A 15251-nucleotide genomic window follows, 5' to 3' on the forward strand; every position below is an offset into this window, starting at 1 on the left:
ACACCGCCCCATCACACTCCTCTGCATCCCCTCTAAAGTCACTGAACGACTGGTACTACAGCTAGTCGCAACTCACATTCCCCTAGCCCAATCAGAACATGGCTTTAGGCCACTACACTCCACAAACACCCTTCTTACAGACCTTATACAGAGAGTTTTTGGTGGCATGAATTCTGCTAGGCCACCACACAGAATACTCCTAATCACACTAGACATTAGCAAAGCTTTTCATGCCATCCCCCACCACAACCTCACAAACAAAATACTGAACACAAACATGCACAATAACACAAAAAGATGGCTGACAAGCTACTTAGCAGGCAGATGTGCACATGTAACATTTGCCAGTCAGTCTTCTAACATCAGAAACTTCACAAACGGCATCCCCCAAGGATCTGTTTTGTCCCCTACACTTCTTAACCTATACATGCACGACATACCCACACCCCACACACCAGATACACATAGCTTCCTATGCAGATGATATAACGCTTACATGTACGCATCATCCAACCTTACCTCAACACACTACACGAATGGTTCACCACAAACAGGCTTAAAATAGCCCCAGCCAAATCTACAGTGACCCTTTTCACAAACTGGACAGCAGAACACAGTCACATGTCACACCTCACCATAAACAACACTCCCCCTCCCCCACACACACACACAAAATCCTTGGTGTAACATACAATACATCAGTGTCATTTAACCAACACTTCACAAACATTAAAAATAAAACAACACCAAGACTCAGTGCCTTGAGGTCACTTGCCCATATAACATTCGGACACAACAAAGAAACCACCACCACAGTATACTGACAATACATACGTTCAGTGATGAATTATGCAAGCCCTGCCTGGGCTCCTAACCTCACCAAAACACACTACAACACTCCACAGACCATACAGAACAAGGCCCTAAAAATAATCACAGGCTGCACAGCTACTACACCCACAGGCCACCTACATCAAGAAACCAAAGTCCTCAAAGTCAAGGATCACCTAGACATGAGAGGCACCCAGTTTCTTGGTGCAGCCTCCACAAACCCACAACATCCACTATATTACATGGCAGCACATCCACCCACACCAAGGAACATCAAAACAACACCCAGCACACGATACCATTCACAAATAATGTCATCTCTTCCCCCTTGCCTACCTCAGACCAGCTTCCAGAAGCATATCCAGACTCAGATCACTCGCTGCTCCCTTCAGTCACTTAAAGACAACACACAGCTGCATGCATGGCATCCTGACATCCAAACCCTTTTGAATCCTATCTCCTTCTTGAGGACAGGGTGCACCTGGTCAGGCTGAGATGTGGGCACCATCCAGCCTCTGTCGCTGATGCCTGTCCAGGATGCAACACAGCACCCCATACTATTAAGCACATCATGGAAGACTGCATTGCACACAATCACCTACACCAACAACACAACATACACTCTTTGAGAGCTCTGTGGGAAAGCCCAGTCTCGGCCATAGCCTTCCTAAGGGGCTCCGGGCTGTTCAGCCAGACTGCCTTGGGAACAACTACTAGTACTACTACAACAAGGGGCTCAAGTCTGACCCCTGATGCACACCATCATTCATGGAAACACATCACTCAAACCTCCATTCACCCTTACCTGGGTGTGAGCACCCACATACGTGGCCATAACAACCCTAACCAGCCACTCCTCGATCCCAAGCTTTACCATTGCCCACTTCACCATTTCTCTAGGGACCCTGTCAAAGGCCTTCTCCAGATCAACAAAAACAAAGTACAGTTCCCATTTCTTTCCTATATATTTTTCCTGAAACTGTTGAACAATGAATATGGCATCAGTGGTCCCTTTGTCTGGCATAAACCCAAACTTCATCTCATCAATATTCACTCCATTTCTTTCCTATATATTTTTCCTGAAACTGTTGAACAATGAATATGGCATCAGTGGTCCCTTTTGCCCGGCTGAAACCCAAACTGCATCCCATCAATATTCACTCTTTTCTAATCATACCTTCTAGAACTGTCTCCATTACCTTCATTATCTGGTCTAAAAGCTTTATGCCTCTATAATTTCCTCTCTCCATGGCATGACCCTTCCCCTTCTACACATTTACAATTACAGTCTTCAGCCAGTCATCTGGGACAACACACACATATATAATCATATTTATCAGGTCAGTTACTAACCTCACTCCTATATCTCCGGAGGCTTTCAACATTTCAGCAGTCAACCCAGATACACCCTGCTGCCTTCCCTACCTGCATCCTGCCTATTACCCTGCTCACAGTAGCAGCATCAATCAAAGGCCAAGGGCCAGACACTGGATCTGCTGGCTCCAAACCTTCCTTCTCCCAGTCAAACTCCTCATTTAACAACTGGTTGTAATGCTTTCTCCATGCATCTTTAATATCCCCACTGTTCACCACTCCCCTTCCTTCTTCATTCTTCACACACTGCTCACCAATGATATCTCTATTCTCCCTGTTCATCTGATTTACCACCTTATATATCAGAGGAAGAGAAGAGTAATTTTTTTTTACAAAGTAATAGGATTGCAGGAACGAAAGTGGTACATAACCAACAGAGAATAACAAGAAGGAAGGTAGTAGACTCAAGTTATGGCAAGTATGTAAACAAGTTCAGTTGATGTACTCAGATGTAGATGAAATGGTGTCTAAATTATTAGAGATGGAAGACTATACCAAAGAAAAGGAACCATATATTATTTGCCTGAAACAAAATTAACTCCAAAGGTATCAAACGATACCCTAAACTTAGAGGAATACATTATATGGAGAAGAGACAGATTTAAGAAAAGGAGGAGGAATTTTAATCTTAACAAAGAAAAGTCTACAAGTCAAAGAAATAAAAACAGATATACCCTCACAAGTAGAACTGATTGCACTGGATATAATTACATCAGAAGGGAAATTAACTGTGGCATATTTATACATGCCACCCAAAACAAACACTTGGGAAAGAGATGAATATGAAGACCTGGCAGAAAGTACAATTCAGAGTTTAAGGTAGATTGGAAGAGAAATCTGAAAAAATTAAATTAACCGGAGATTTCAGTACAAATATAAATTGGAATACTCTAGCTGTAAGAAGCCATGAAAGCTGTTGGGATCAAAAGCTCCTGGATCTTGTGCAGGAGTTTTCCCTAACACAGCATGTAAATGAAAACACCAGAAAAAGAGGACTTGATGATCCATCAGTCTATTTATCTTTCTATCAATCTATTACCAGACACCTTAATCCCGTAAGGGGTGGCCACAAACAGATCGCCTCCATGTCACCCTGTCCCCTTCCCTGCTCCCAGCTCACACCCCCCTCTCTCGTATACCTGTCCACTCCATCCCTCCATCTTATCCTTGGCCTCCCCCTCCCTCCCCCCCTCCACCTCACTCACATAGACTCTCCTCATTAGTCTCTCACTCTCCGTCCTCTCCACATGGCCAAACCATCTCAGTGTGTTTCTCCTAACGCATCGTATCACATGCACATCCACACCACAAAAATCCTTCACTTCCTCATTTGTCAATCTGTCTTTCCATGTGACTTCACATGCTCCTCTCAGATAACTCATTTCCACAGCTCTCACTCTTGACTTCTCTCCCTCCAACAAGGTCCATGCTTCACTTCCATACGTTAGAGTTGGTATCACAATACTGTTATGTAGTAACTTTTTCACTTCTATGCTCACTTCCCTGTTTCTTATCACTGCTTTCAAGGAACCAGCAACCTTTCTTCCTTGTTGTACCCTTTCAAGCACTTCACCCTCTAGACTTCCATCCTTACTCATCACACTACTCAAGTATTTAAACAGATTCACATTTTCCATTTCCTCTTTATTCAACCTCACTGTACATTCACTGACTTCACCTCTCTCAAAGACCACAATATTACTCTTCCGTACATTCACCTTTAGATTCCGTTTCTTACATACTCTCCCAAACTCATGCACCAAGCCTTGTAGCTCCTCTTCGTCTTCACTTAACAACACAGTATCATCTGCAAACAACAGTACAAGCAGTTTCCAAACACTGCCCTCTCTCATTAGGGCCACTACAACATCCACTGCCCTACCTTGTATCTCTTTTATAACCCTATCCATATACTGATTGAACAGCCATGAAGACATGACACATCCCTGTTTCAATCCAACCTTCAAATAGAAAATTTCACCTAGTTCACTATCCACACACACTGCAGCCTTTGCACCCTCATACATGCTCTTCATGGCATTCAGCAACTTCCCAACTACTCCATATATTCTTAATACTTTCCACAATCCTTGTCTATGCACTCTGTCATATGCTTTCTCCAAATCCATGAAGGCATCATACAACTTCTTTCCCTTCTCTAGAAACTGTTCCAACAAAGATCTAAGAATGAATATCTGATCTACACAACCTCTTCCCTTCCTAAAACCTCCCTGTCCTTCTCCAACTAATTCCTCTGTTATTTCTCTAACTCTGTTAGTAAGTATCCTGCCATATACTTTTCCTATTACACTAAGAAGACAAATGCCCTTATGATTACCACATACTTCTTTTTTCCCGTTTCCTTTGTACAGGGGAATTATTATACCTGACTTCCAATCCTCCGGGACTCTACCTTCCTCCATCAGTACTAGATCTTATATTAACTAGGCAAGAAAATGATACTGGCAGAATAATGTATCACCCTTCATTTGGCAAAAGTGACCATGCAGTATTAAATTGCAACTTCAAGATTGCATATGACTTAGTTACCTGTAATGAGAGTTACAAAAAGAGTCTAAACTACAAAATGGGCAGCTATGATGAACTGAAGAAGTACTTCTTAGATATAGATTGGGAAAAGGAGCTTAGAGGACAAGATTTAAATATAATATATAGAAAATTCTGTGAGATTTACGCAATAGAAATCCAAAATTACATCCCTTAGCAAAAAGAAACGAGTGAAAATAAAGAAATGGTTTAATACAAAATGTAAACAATCAAAAGAAAAAGAAACTTACTGTGGAATAGATATAGAAGACACAATAGTGAGAGGGCATATAACAACTTTTAACAGGCAAGAAATGGTTGTACAAAGATAAGGAGGGAGGCTCAAAGACAGTTTAAGGAAGACATTATAAATAAAAGCAGTGACCAGCCTAAGCTATTTTACAGCTAGATCCAAAGCAAAACCAAAGTTAAAGATAAAATATGGTCCATTATGGATCAGGGGATCATATATACACAAGAGAAAGATACTTGTGAAAGACTAAATAAAAACTACAAATATATGGAATTTAATGTGGACAAGTGTCATGTAATTGAGTTTGGTAAAAGTGAGAAAAGACCAGATTGGGATTGTAAGGTAGGAAGATCAACCCTGCACATATCAGAAAGGGAGAAAGACCTAGGAATGATTATCAATAACAGACTATCTCCAGCGGACCACATCAGTGAGAAGGTACGTAACACGTAAGCACTGCTTTCTAATATGAGAATAGTGTTGACACATATAAATCAAGACATGGTGAGAAAGATAACGTCATTCATCACACCAACCCTGGAGTATGCATCAGTAGTCTGGAATCTTCATCTAAAAAAAAACACATAGATAAGATTGAAAAAGTACAAAGGGCAGCTACAAGATGGAATATATAACCTATGGGGAAGCATCAGCAAGAGGACACTGCAAAAAACTACATAAAAAGAGAGGCGATAAAGACGGAAGGAAATTCAGTTTCCCAAATAGGGCAATTGATTGGTGGAATGCACTGCCAAATGAAATAGTGTGTGCCAAAACTATTCATAAATTTAAGAATATGGATGATAAAAATGGTTTAATACACCAGTACAGGGGTGGATCAGCCAGAAAGATTGTTGGGAAGGACTGTTGCTATAAGTTGTTTTGGCAGGGGGGGACAGACGGATATGGAGGTGTTGGTGTGATGGTTCCGGAGAAATGGGTGGAATATGTTATGAATGTTTTGAGAGTAAGCGATAGGATATTGGTAGTGAAAATTCTGTTGGGAAGAAAGATATCTGCGATTATATCGGCATATGCTCCACAGGCAGGATTGGATGAATCAGAGATAGATAGATTTTGGGATGATTTAATACGTGTAGTGGGTGGTATGCGTGATGATGAGATAGTGATTTTGGGAGGGGACTTAAATGGTCATGTAGGTGAAGCAGCACAAGGTTATGAAGGAGTGCATGGGGGATGTGCGTATGGTCTAAGGAATGCAGAAGGGGAAAGGATACTCGAGTTTGGGGAGGCAACGGATATGATTGTGTGCAACACATATTTTAAGAAAAGAGACAGTAGGTTAATTACGTATGAGTCTGGGGGAAATAGCAGTCAGATAGATTATTTTCTGGTTAGGAGGGCTGATAGGAGGTTAGTGAGGGATGTTAAAGTTATAGGAAGTGAGGAGTGTGTGCAGCAACACAAACTGTTGATTTGTGATATGGTGCTTAACCCCTTAAGCGCGGGGCGTCACTTTCGTGACGCTTGGGAGCAAGGGATCATACCGCGGGGCGTCGCTTTTGTGATTCTGTGTTATTTTGAATTCACCCGGGCTTCCAAGTGGGGGCTTGTATCATCTATCAGTATTGCCAATGTCCAACACTAGTCAGCACTCCTAATCTCATCTGTACTCCCATCCATTGTTGACAATTTAGCCATTTCTCCCCGTTCTTGACTCCCCTCCCTACCCCCCCTCCATTACCCTATCCTCTCGCCTGCCCGGCCGTGCTACGCTAAGTAAATCTTCCCTGGAATTTTTCACTGATTTCATCCATTGAAATAAGCCCTATGTCCTATTCTTATACCAAATAATATATACAAGAAAGAAATAAGGTAAGTGAGAGTGCCATACACCTGGAATTGGCTAATTATCACCTGACAACACCTCACGTGCACTCGTTCGCTAATTTTCGCTGTTTTTTTCCCCTTGAAATATGCCGTATAATCTATTTTCGTAATAAATATACATGTAAGGAGGGAAGGGAGAAGCCTAAGTGATATTTACATTCACCTGGAACTACCTAATTTATAATGTATTGTCTAGATTTCCTGCCAATCATATCAGTGCTAGACAAAGCTGTTTCAAGATCTAACATTGGTAGCTCTGAATATATATCTCCTAAGTAGGCCTCTAATCTATTTTCGTAATAAATATACATGTAAGGAGGGAAGGGAGAAGCCTAAGTGATATTTACATTCACCTGGAACTACCAAATTTATAATGTATTGTCTAGATTTCCTGCCAATCATATCAGTGCTAGACTTAGCTGTTTCAAGAAGTAATATTGGTAACTCTGAATAACCCCTAAAGCAGGCCTCCACGCTGGCCCTCCGTTATCAGTTTACTCTCATCTTCCGAAGCGAGGGTATGTATTTTTCTTCTTGCTGACTTCAAGGCCTTTTTGCACCCCCATGCAAATGGCCCTGTGACCTTTACCCCCTACTAAACCTTGTGTGGAAAGAGGTAAAGGGCTTACAATTGATAAAAGAGTGACTACGATCTTTCTATTGAGTAAAACAGTGCAAGTGGAATTGTAAATAATGTGTAAATAATGTGTAAACAGCAAGTGAAAGTAATGAATGTAAATATATGTGAACAATGGAAAATAGTTTTATAAGTTATTTCAAGTGACAGTGCACAACACAGTGTAAATAAAATAGAAATGTAAATAACGTAAATAAAATAGAGAACGTAAATAGAAATGTAAATGAGTAGTATTATGAGAATACGAGTATATACCCTAGGAGTAATGAAAGTGAAAGTTTCACTCTAGCATGTCTGAATGCTATGAGTTATGAGAGTGAAGATGAAAGTGACATTCACTCTCAATGCCAGTATACAGGACGAGAAAGTGAATGCTTCGTATTTGACTGAAAGAAATTGAATCCCTACAGTGACAATAAACTAATACTACTGAAGGAAACTTATGGATAAAGACTGTAGATATATATAAGTGTTATATAGTAATAGAAATATAAAGTGTGAGGGGTTTTATGAATAATAAATGACAGACTACCAAGAGCGAACTAGTGCCAGTGCGACGATCAGACGCGCTCGTAATTTCCATTGCTTTCACAGTGTTTTTTTTTTTTGAGTATGGATCCCAAACTACTTGAAAATTGTAGAATAGTGTTTATAGTGTTTGTATCTGGCTGTGGTAATCATATTACGGGTTGTCGGGAAGTGTAAAGTGGAGACTTCGTTACCCTACTTCAGAGGTCTCCACAAGTCTTACGGTAACCGACGAAGGCTCAACAATCATTCCAGGAGAAAGCTGAAGGTATGTGCCATAAGCATATGTAATTTTATTATTCTAGGACTAATAACTGATTTTTGGCAAATATTTTTTGAGTCTGTCGGAGCCCAAATAACCCCGCGGCACACGCAAGTCATTGGTAAACAAGCCCGCGGTGTAGGGGTTAAAGAACAAGTGATGAAAAAGAGGACTTATGTACCTAGGAGGAAAATATGGAAGCTGAAAAACCAAGTAGTAAGGGATGCCTTCTATAGCGAGTTGAGGAGAGTGGTGGCTGAACATGGAGCTGTAGACAGAGGCGTTAATGAACAGTACAGAGCCCTCAAGAACAATTTCTTGAGAGTTACTGATGTAACATGTGGCTGGACAAGAGGACCACCAAGACATAAAGTAACTTGGTGGTGGGATGAGGGTGTAGAAGCTGCAATTAAGGAGAAAAGAAGGCTTTTCCAGGAATGGAAGAAGGGTGGTAGCAAAGAGGAATATTTGGCTGCCAAGCTTAGGGCTAGAAGAGAGGTATACAGGGCAAAGTCTGAGTCACAGAGACAATTACTTGATAACCTAAATCATGGGGAAAGGAAAAATATATTTAGGGTGGCAGGTCAGGTGAAGAGGGATAATCGGGATATCATAGGTGAGCAGTGTGTGAAGAATGATGAAGGAAGGGTAGTGGTGAACAGTGAGGATATTAAAGATGCATGGAGAGAGCATTATAACCGGTTGTTGAATGAGGAGTTTGACTGGGACAGGGAAGGTTTGGAGCCAGCAGATCCAGTGTCTGGCCCTTGGCCTTTGATTGATACTACTACTGTGAGTGAGGCAATAGGCAGGATGAGGGTGGGGAAGGCAGCAGGTGTGTCTGGGTTGACTGCCGAAATGTTGAAGGCCTCAGGCGATAAAGGGGTGAGTTTAGTCACTGACCTGATAAATAGGATTATTTATGAGTGTGTTGTCCCAGATGATTGGCTGAAGAGTGTAATTGTAAATGTGTATAAAGGGAAGGGTGATGCCCTGAAAAGAGGAAATTATAGAGGTATAAAGCTTTTAGATCAGATAATGAAGGTAATGGAGAGAGTTTTAGAAGGTATGATTAGAGAAAGAGTGAATGTTGATGAGATGCAGTTCGGGATCATGCCAGGTAGGGGGACCACTGATGCCATATTCATTGTTCGACAGCTTCAGGAAAAATATATTGGTAGGAGAAGGGATCTTTATTTTGTTTTTGTTGATTTGGAAAAGGCCTTTGACAGAGTCCCTAGAGAGGTGGTGAAGTGGGCAATGAGAAAGCTTGGCTTGGAGGAGTGGCTGGTTAGGGTGGTTATGGCCATGTATGTGGGTGCTCACACCCAGGTGAGAGTGAATGGAGATTTGACTGATGAGTTTTCCGTGAATGTTGGTGTGCATCAGGGGTCAGTCTTGAGTCCCATGTTGTTTATCATGGTACTTGAAGCCCTTTCAGGTGACTTTAGAAATGGACTCCCGTGGGAGTTGTTGTATGCTGATGATTTGGTGTTGATTGCAGAGAATGAAAGGGAGGCGGAGGAAAGGTTTAGGAAGTGGAGAGATGGTATGGGGCAAAAGGGTTTAAGGGTAAATGCAGATAAAATAAAAGTGGCGGTACTGTCAAAGACGAGGGAGAGTGGCCATGTGCAGTTTGCCACAAGGGCATGGGAAGTAATTCCATCTTGTGCGGTGTGTGTGATAAATGGGTGCATAAGAGATGTAGTGGTATCAGAGGTAGACTGTGAGATAATGCTGATTTTATGTGTACGGCGTGCCGGGGTGAGCAGGTGGAAATTGTCAGACGTGAAAGGATTGAATTTGCTGGTGAATCTCTTGAGTGTGTGGAAGAGTTTTGTTATTTGGGAGACATGTTGTGTGCTGGAGCTCTGTGGCTAGGGTGAGAAGTGGTTGGAAGAAGTTCAGGGAGCTCTTGCCTCTCCTGACATTGAGAGGGCTCTCCCTACATGCTAAGGGGTCTTTGTATGCAGCATGTGTTAGGAGTGTAATGCTGTATGGCAGTGAGACCTGGGCAGTGAAGAAGGAAGATATTCGCCGGCTCAGACGTACAGAAATGACAATGATTAGGTGGATGTGCAGTGCGTCCCTGCGCCCAAGGCCTGGAGGGGCTGGGTTTACAATGGAAGAGTTGAGAGGTAGGATGGGACTGGAGTGTATTGGTGTTGTGATGAGGAGAGGTAGATTGAGGTGGTTTGGACATGTGGAGAGGATGGGGGATGATAATTGGGTGAGGAAGGTGAGAAGTGTTAATAATGGGGGTGGGGTTATGAGGGGTAGGCCGAGAAAGACATGGGACGAGGTCATTAAGTGTGACCTTAGGGTTAAGGGACTGAACAGGGAGGCTGCAATGGATCGTGCAGCGTGGAGAGCCGCCATTAGGTGACCAAGGCCGACACATGCAAGCATGTTGGAGCCTTTAAAAACGAAACGAAACGACAGTATGAGCTTGACTCATTCCTGTAAAGGTACAATTATGTAAGAACAATTAAGTAAGAAACACACATGCACAGATGCACCCACGCACACACACATGTACGTATGCGTGCACGCGTGTGCACACACACATACACACACACTGCTCGCTGGTGCAGTGGTAACGTTCTCGCTTGCCATCTGGTAGACGGGAGTTCGCGCCTCGCTCAGGTTGCGAAAAGTTTCACTGACGAAGTGAGTGGTTACTGTCCCCCTTGAGCAAGGGGACGGGTGTTTGGGTGTGTGAAGGTCACAGCCTTGCCCTTAGATCGGACTATATGAGCTCTCAGCTCCCCTCCGGGAGGGTAAAAGCTGACGATCACGACCATCAAGTGATCCTGACCGACCCGGTGGTGAATTACACACACACACACACACACACACAAAAGGTCGCTTGCCGACTGGTGGACAGGAGTTCGCGCCTCGCTCTGGTTGCGAAAAGTTTCACTGACGAAGTGGGTGGTTACTGTCCCCCTTGAGCAAGGGGATGGGTGTGTGCATGTGTGAAGGTCACAGCCTTGCCCTTAGATCGGACTATAGGAGCTCTCAGCTCCCTTCCGGGAGGGTAAAAGCTGACGATCACGACCATCAAGTGATCCTGACTGACCCGGTGAATTACACACACACACACACACACACACACACACACACACACACACACACACACACCACTTGAAATGTTTTGAACAATGTACTGTACTTTGCTGTTGGTAAACTGTTGTGAAGGGTGTTATTACAAAAGGTCCCCATTCAACTGACTGCCTTTTTGGCCCATGTAGTCTTCTTGCATAATCCTATTTATTGTAACTGACCAAGTAAAATAGATCATACAGTTGATGGACTTTGTCTGTATTTTGCACAATTACTTCAGTAAAGTTAAAGTTAGCATTGTGCTTCTACCAAATTGATGTTGGCAGTGTGAGCATGTGGAGACCTCTGTTGTGAGATTCAGTGGGCATGGTGGTTCATTTTTCCTTACAGAAAATCAGTGGACATATGAAGATACAGTATACGTACCTTGTATAATTTTTATGTGGACATTATAATAACAGATGGTGAATGACTTGTACAGGACACTTTGTTTTATTTACAGTTTACAGTAGTGAGATGCTGGAGAGGAATGTCTTTATAATGTGGCACTGCTATAACTCATTTGATTGTTTGTTCATTTATGAAGACTCCCAACATACTTGTATGCATTGACCATGGTCACCTAATGGTGGCTGTCCATGCAGATCATTCTCTAGCAGTCTCTTTATTCAGTCCCTCCTTCCTGAAGCCACACACTATTACCTCATCTGGAATCCTTTTTGGTCTGCTTGTTATAACTCTACCCTCAGAGTACACACCTCACCCTCTGTGCCCAGCTGCCATCTTCCATCCTCTCCACATGCTCAGATACATTCAAGTCCCATCCTTCCTCTCAACTTTTCATTTGCAATCCTAATTCTTCCAGCCCTGTTATTTAAGGACACACTGCACATCCATCAAATAATTCTAATCTGCACATTAGAGCATACAAATATCCTCCACCTTCACTGCTCAGATCTCACCACCATACAGTATTTCACTCCTGAGATACACTGCTTACAAGGACCCCTTAGCACTCACTGTCAGGAGAGGCAACAACTCCCTAAATTTCTGCCAACCATTTCATACCCTTGCTATTAAAGTAGCTCCAGCCCCATCCCCCACACATACCATGTCCCCCCAAAAAAAAATCTACTGTAGTTTTTCCTACAACCAACAGCTCCTTCTCTTTCCCCTGAAAACAGTATGGTGTACTTTAGGAAAAGAGTAGCTTTGTCCTACAGTCTACTGGGTTCATGTCCAGATGAGCCTGGGGCCATAACAAAAGTACCAACAAAATTATAATACACAGTACTTATGTGCTTCTCCTCTTTCGGATTAATATAATTCTGCATTGCTATGCAGTCATTGCACTTTCTTCAAAATTATTGTCTCCACGTATTTTAGATTTGGGTTTATAGTGTACCATTCATGTACCATGTGCCAAACATGTATGGTAGGTTGATAGGTAAGTTACAGGATTGTTTTATGAATGTAATCTCTCTCTGCTTACGTCAGATGCATATGATGGAAGTGATGGAGACCGTATGCAGTACAATGAAGGACTATGCTCAGGCTCGTCACAAGGAGACTGGGAAACTAGAGGCCATTAAACTAGTGGTGGATGGAAATATGAACCCACACTTTGCAGACTATGAGATGGTGCAAGATCCTGACCTCAATAAGGGCCTTGAATTCCATTGTGATGCCATATTGGAAGACCATGAGGATGAAGTTATGTCACACTTCAGAGACCATGCGGAGCTGGATGTGGCACAGTCACAATTTAGATTCTGTGACCAGGTGACCAAGCTGTGCCAAGGTATAAAAGATGAGTTGTAACACATGACTGATACTTTTTATGGTTTACGTAGCTTTTATATGTGCACTTATATACAGTGCAGTTTTCATTTACTTTTATACTTGAAATAAGGTTCATAGTCAAGAGTTGTAGTGTTTCAGGATGTTCAGATAAGTCATATGAAGTATGAACTGTTTGTGAATTGGACTGGGTAATCTTATAATTGGGTGTGGTTGTTGTGAATGCATGTTACTTAATATTTCATAATGATTACATATGTGACTTCAAGTTGCAGTAGTCAGAGTTGATTGAATGATAAATTCTTTGAATTTTAGAAATGGGAATTAATGTGCAGGGTTCTTCAGTGAGATATAAAGGATAGAGATGAAAAAACAATTGAGATTTTGTACAGTATTTTTGCAAAATTTACTGAAGCAGCTGGTGCAGAGAATGTTGCTTTGTTCAGTTAAAGTATTCTGAAAACCTCTGCAGAAATTGAATCGCACAAATAGTTCCATAAGAACCATTGTTGTTTGGCTAATTTGGGAGAAGAAATCTTCTAAATTTTCCGAAAGTCCTTGTTTTGGCCCTCGTGAAAAATGTACTCCACTAAACACTTACATAAAACCACACTGAGCATCATTATATATAATAAATAATGAATGAACAAGAATGTAATGGTAATAAGTGGCTAGTAAATGGAATTCATCCCATCTAGGTACTGTAGGTGAAATAGTGATGGTTGTTTTGGGAGAGGAGTTTCCAAGACTGAGGGGTGAGAGGAGGGGGAATGAGCAGTGTGTCTAATCCCTCAGTGGCTGAGACCAAGTCTCAAAACCCCCATAGTCACTCCACTTGGATTCATTAGAGGCTTTTCTTCTAGGTATTTTGATTGTTGATAGGGGCAAACTGAATGTCAGTCAGTTATTTCGCTGCCCAAAATGTGCTGCAGTAGAATTCGATAGTGCAGCATAAAACATATTTCATGCAAATGGAGCCCACAAAATGAGGGTCTACTGTATTACTGAAGTTACAATCACCTTCACTTAATAAGTATTACAAGGGATGGTGTGCTGGATATCAGTATGGCACCAGTGTGTATGTTTATGTCACTTGTCTCATGTGTTGGAACATCCTCATTTTGTGGTCAGACCTCGATGACGTGTGTATATTCAGTGTGCTACAATATGTATACTTGGAGATTTGGAGATTAATTATAACATGTACACTGATTTCCTGTTAAAAAAAAGGGACATGCACAGTTTTTAAAATCTTCCATTAACTAGACTTTAATGTATGAGAACTATTTCTATTGCCACCCATCCATCTTCCTTCCTATTTTCATCCATCCATCTTCCAATCCTTTCCTGCCCCATCGAGAGAGTAAGGATGCAGGGCTAGGCTATTCAGACCCAACATTTAAGGTGAGGGTGATCAGTCTCACTGACCTCTGATTGGCATTATGTTAGCAGTAAATCTCAATCATTCCTCATCCATATCACTGAGGTCGCACTCTGTAATCTTGTCCCAGGACTTTTTTGGTCTGCCTCTTGCAGCCGTACCCCTAATGTTCACACTTCTCACTTTCCACACTCAATTGCCATGCTCCATCCTCATGGCATGCCCAAACCATCTCAATCTGCCACTCCTCATCACAGCACCAATACATTCCAGTTCCATCTTTCCTCTCAACTCTTCAGTCATAAACCTAGTCCTCCCAGGCCTTGCATTCAAGGATGCACTTAACATCCATTTAATCGTTTTCATTTCTGTATCTTTGAGCCTAAGAATATCCTCTTCCTCTACTGCCCAGGTCTCACTACCATACAGCATTACGATCCTAACATGCTGCATAATCCCTTAGCATGGAGGGAGAGCCCTCTCAATGTGAGGAGAGGCAACAGGTCCCTAAACTTCCTTCAACCACTCGTTACCCTAGCCACAGACCTCCAGCACATAACCTGTCCCCCCAAGTAACAGAACTCTTCCACACGCTCAAGAGATTCCCAAGCAGGATCAGTCCTTGCACACCCAACAGTCTCTGTGCTCTCCCTGACACACTGTACACACAAAATCAGCATTATCTTACAGTCTACCTTTAATACCCCTACATCTCTTATGC

General features: G+C 42.2%; 1 protein-coding gene across 1 annotated transcript in view; it reads left to right on the plus strand.

Moving 5' to 3' along the window:
- Positions 1-14978, plus strand: part of sel (canopy family protein seele) — a 42662-nt gene extending 27684 nt beyond the window's left edge. The window contains exon 6 of the mRNA XM_080272597.1: positions 12847-14978. Coding sequence (XP_080128723.1) covers positions 12847-13170 — 324 coding nt within the window. The 3' untranslated portion in view covers positions 13171-14978. The remainder of the gene's footprint in view (positions 1-12846) is intronic.
- Positions 14979-15251: the final 273 nt, after the last annotated feature.

The sequence above is a fragment of the Coenobita brevimanus genome, chromosome 51 (assembly GCF_032717465.1).
Source record: "Coenobita brevimanus isolate Jiangsu-jjx chromosome 51, ASM3271746v2, whole genome shotgun sequence".
NCBI lineage: Eukaryota > Metazoa > Arthropoda > Malacostraca > Decapoda > Coenobitidae > Coenobita > Coenobita brevimanus.